At 48.1% G+C, this 4,390-nt stretch overlaps 1 protein-coding gene across 1 annotated transcript; it reads right to left on the reverse strand.

Annotated features, from left to right (window-relative positions):
- Positions 1-470: 470 nt before the first annotated feature.
- LOC122643473 lies at positions 471-1,220 on the reverse strand. The gene has a single exon (XM_043837090.1). The coding sequence runs from the start codon at positions 1,218-1,220 to the stop codon at positions 471-473; it is 750 nt and encodes a 249-aa protein (XP_043693025.1).
- Positions 1,221-4,390: the final 3,170 nt, after the last annotated feature.

Genomic DNA, 4,390 nt, shown 5'->3' on the forward strand with positions numbered 1-4,390 from the left:
TCTGTGACTTAGAAACAACCATTACTAAGGGAGACGGCATGTGCGCCACATGGGAGCAGACCAAGGCAAAGCTCAAAGAATCCAGTGCTATCAACAAGTGCTTCCAAGATGAAATCATCGCCCTGGGCTCCGACATTGCCCGTCTGGTGGGGGTCTTTCCCCAAAGAGGACTTTCTTTAAGCCTGCGTGCCTGGCTAAATCTAGGGTGAATGTCCCCTAGTCCTGAACATCTCCTTTGTTGCAACTTTTTAACTTTTATGTCTTTTGGGCTGACCATCTTGGCCAACTTCCCTTTTGTTCTGATTGGCCTGACCGCTTGGCCGGCCTTCACAACCCTTGTTGATCATGTTACCCCAAACCCCACATAGTGGGGTAGAACTTTTTTAGAAACTTGCCATTAATGGGCTTCAAGTGAATGTTTCCTTCTACTTCTTTCAGCCTGTAAGCTCCCCCTTTCAATACTTGATGAACTATGAACTGGCCCTCCCAAGTGGGGGACCATTGCCGTAGACAGGATCCTTAGTCCCTATTGGGAGGATGACCTTTAGGACCATCTCGCCCTCTTGAAAAATTTTGGGTACCACCCTTTGGTTATAAAGGGCTGCCACCCTTGCCTTTTGGGCGAGAATCTGGTCTAGGGCCATGAATCGTTCTTCATCCAGGTCCTCCAGCTCGGTTAACATGGCCTCCTTGTAAGCAGCGGGAGTCATCCCCTGCTGGTATGCCACCCTTGCAGACCTGACACTTATCTCCATGGGGAGGACTGGGTCATGCCCATAGGTAAGAGCGAATGGCGTGGTCCCAGTACTGGTCCGTTGTGACATCCTGAACGCCCATAAGACTTTGGACAATAACTCAGCCCATCTCCTTGGGTTCTCATCCACTACCTTTGCCAAGTAGTTCTTCAACACCTTGTTGCTTGCCTCTACCTGACCATTTCCCTGGGTATAGTAGGGCGTAGAATGGGTTATGGTGATCCCATAATCCGTGACAAACTCAAGGACCTGGTCGCCAGTGAAAATGGACCCATTATCGCACGTGATGGTCTCGGGCAGCCCAAACCGATGGACTATCTGGGTCTTCAAGAATCTGATAACCTTGGTCTGGGACATTGACTTCATGGGAACTGCCTCCACCCATTTGGTAAAGTAGTCTGTCGCTACTATTATGAAGCAATGCCCTCTCGTGGCTGGGGGCGCTACCTTGCCAATCAAGTCCATTGCTCAACCCCTAAATGGCCACGGTTTGACTATTGGACTAAGTTCCACGGTCGGGGCGTGTTGTACCGGGCCATGCCATTGGCAAGCCTGGCACCCTTTAGCATACTTTATGCAGTCTGCCAAGATGGTTGGCCAATGATAACCATGCCTTCTAATCAACCATCACATTTTGGGACTGGCCTGATGTGATCCACAGATCCCCTCATGCACCACGGCCATGACCACCATTGACTCGTTGAGGCTGACACACTTCAACAACAGGTTGTCCTTTCCCTTTTTGAATAGTTCTTCTCCTACCAAGACATAATGGAGCACCCTGTACTTAGTTCTCCTGTCCATGCTAGGGTGCGGATTCTTTAGGTACTGGACTATCGGGGTTCGCCAATCTGGCTGTGTGTCTTCCACCTGGTTCACCTCCACTTGGTCCATGTCTAGCACTGACGAAGCTAACTGCTTTTGTACGACAATGGTTTGCTCCAAGCAGTCCTCCGTGGGGCGCAGACCTGATGCTATCTATGCCAGGACGTTGGCGGTCTGATTTTCATCCCGAGGGACATACCTTATGGCCGCGTCGTCGAACTTGGCCATCAGGTTGGTTACCAGCAGATGGTGGCGTACCAAGTGCTCACTTCCACATCGGTACTCCCCTGCCACTTGCTTAACTACCAGTTGGGAATCTCCTGTCACCTATACCATCTTGGCCTTCATAGCCAGGAGGATCCTCAGTCCTATAATCAGAGCCTCGTATTCGGCCTGGTTGTTTGAACATGCGAACCCCATATGGACTGCTAACTGGGTCTTAACCCCTAGCGGGGATAGGATTGCCACTCTTGCCCTGATCGACTGGCTAGTTTTTGACCCTTAAAAGGCCAAGAACCAGGGGGTGATGCCAACGTGCATGACGTTTTTTGCCTCCTCTTCTCCCCCTTCGCTCCTTGCAACCCTCATTGGTGGGTGGTCTGCAAGGAAGTCAGCAAGTGCTTGGCCCTTTACTGCCTTCTGGGGCACATACTGGAGGGAAAATTCTACCAACGCCAATGCTCATTTCCTGACTCGTCCTCTCAAAATCGGGAGAGTAAGCATGTATTTAATAACGTCGGTCTGGCATATGACTTCGACCATAGTTAGTAGGAGATAGTATCGTAACTTTTAGCAAGACCAGAACAGTGCTAGGCACAACTTTTCCATTAACGTGTCGCATTGCCCGATCTCAGTTAAGGCCCGGCTGAGGTAAAACATGACCTGTTTGATCCCAACCTCATTATCCCGGGCCAACAGGCTAGCCACCATTGAATCTGTAGCAGCGATGTATAGCTTTAGCGGCACTCTTGCTTGTGGTGGGGCCAGCATCGGGGGCTCTACCAAGGAGTCCTTGATTGCATCAAATGCCCCCTGATGCTCGTTCGACCACCGAAAATCTTCTCCTGGCTTCAGCTTGAGTAAGGGTGAAAACACCCTAGTTCGTCCTGCTAATTAGATATAAAACGCCGGAGGAAGTTGACTTGCCCTAGGAACCTCTGTAACTCCCTCTTGTTTGTTGGAGGCCTGGCCTCTCGGATGGCCTTGGTTTTATTTTTATCCACTTCTATTCCTTTCCTGTGGACGAGGAAACCCAGGAAATTTCCAGCCGCCACTCTAAACTCACACTTGAGTGGGTTCATCTTCAGGCCGTGAGACCTCATCCTTTCAAACATCTTCCGCAAATGAACCAGATGTTCTCCCTCGGCCTCAGATTTTATCACTACATCATTAATGTACACCTCGGCAAACTTGCCAATCATGTCGTGGAAGATGGCATTCATGGCCCTCTGGTATGTTGCCCTAGCATTTTTTAAGCCGAATGGCATTACAATCCATTCGTAGGCTCCCAACGCTCCAGGACATCGGAAGGCCATTTTTGGTACGTCCTCCTCAGCTATGAAGATTTGATTGTAGCCCGCGTGTCCATCCATGAAGGAATTATCTGGCTCCTGGATGCAGAGTCCACCAGCATGTCCATTATGGGCATTGGGTATTCATCCTTCGGGGTTGACTTGTTAAGGTCCCGAAAGTCGATACATACTCGCAGTTTGCCATTTTTCTTAACTACGGGGACTATGTTGGATGCGGGCAGGCCGTATGAATCCGACCTTGAGTAATTGTTCAACCTCATCTTTCACCTTTAGGACGACGTCAGGTGCCATGCACCATGGCAACTACTTTACCGGCCTAAAATTATCTTTAATGGGCAACCTATGTTCGACCAGTTTTCGATCTAGGCCTGGCATCTGGGAATAGTCCCAAGCAAAGCAATCTTTATATTCTTTCAAAAGGGCTACAAGTTTCTTCTAAAATACAGTGCTAAGTAAACTACTAACAAAGGTAGGACATCTGTCATCCTGTTCTCCTAGGTTGACATCCGTTAACGGGTCCTGTACTTTGGCCGGTGTTTCCTCCAACTTTGGTAGCGCGTGCTGCAGATCTTCCATTCTGATTTTTGTCTTGAGCTCCTTTCGTTTCTTGGCCGTCACTTCAACCACGAAGCCTTCTTCAGCAGACATCCTCCTTTCCAAGCCTGAGACTAACAACCTCCGAAGGATGCTTGCTACTATTCCATTGGTTGTCTTAATCATGATGACCGGTGGTAAGGAATCGCTCGTCCTATGCTGACGACGATTCTAACCGCTCCGGCGCTGCCCTCGCCTGAAGGATTGGTTGCATCACGATTGCTGCTGTGACCAAAGAAGTTGGTCTCCCGCACTCATCCACCCCTGCAAACTTGATCGGTCCAATGCCTCCCTGTTTGAGTTAAAATAAAATCGCAACCGTACGGGTCAATCGTAGCTATGGGTCGAACACGAGGAGATATACGCCACTCTATTTAACTAACTTAAAAGTAATGCAAAGTGAACCAAATTAAAGTGTTAAATTAAACTAATTAAACTAATGAAAATCAATGCATCCTAACTCATAAGCATCTAACCTATCAAACTAAAGCGAATTGAAATGAATAAAAATGCAGCCACACATACTAACCACATAAAAAGAAATAAGGGAATAAAAATGCATCCATAAACCACAACCATATAAAATTAAAATAAAAGAAATAGAGGGGGAAGAAGAAGAAGATATAGAGAGATAGAGGAGATGGAGAATGAGATTGAGAGTTTAGATAGTAAAACCTGGATTTG

The sequence above is a fragment of the Telopea speciosissima genome, chromosome 10 (assembly GCF_018873765.1).
Source record: "Telopea speciosissima isolate NSW1024214 ecotype Mountain lineage chromosome 10, Tspe_v1, whole genome shotgun sequence".
Lineage (NCBI taxonomy): Eukaryota > Viridiplantae > Streptophyta > Magnoliopsida > Proteales > Proteaceae > Telopea > Telopea speciosissima.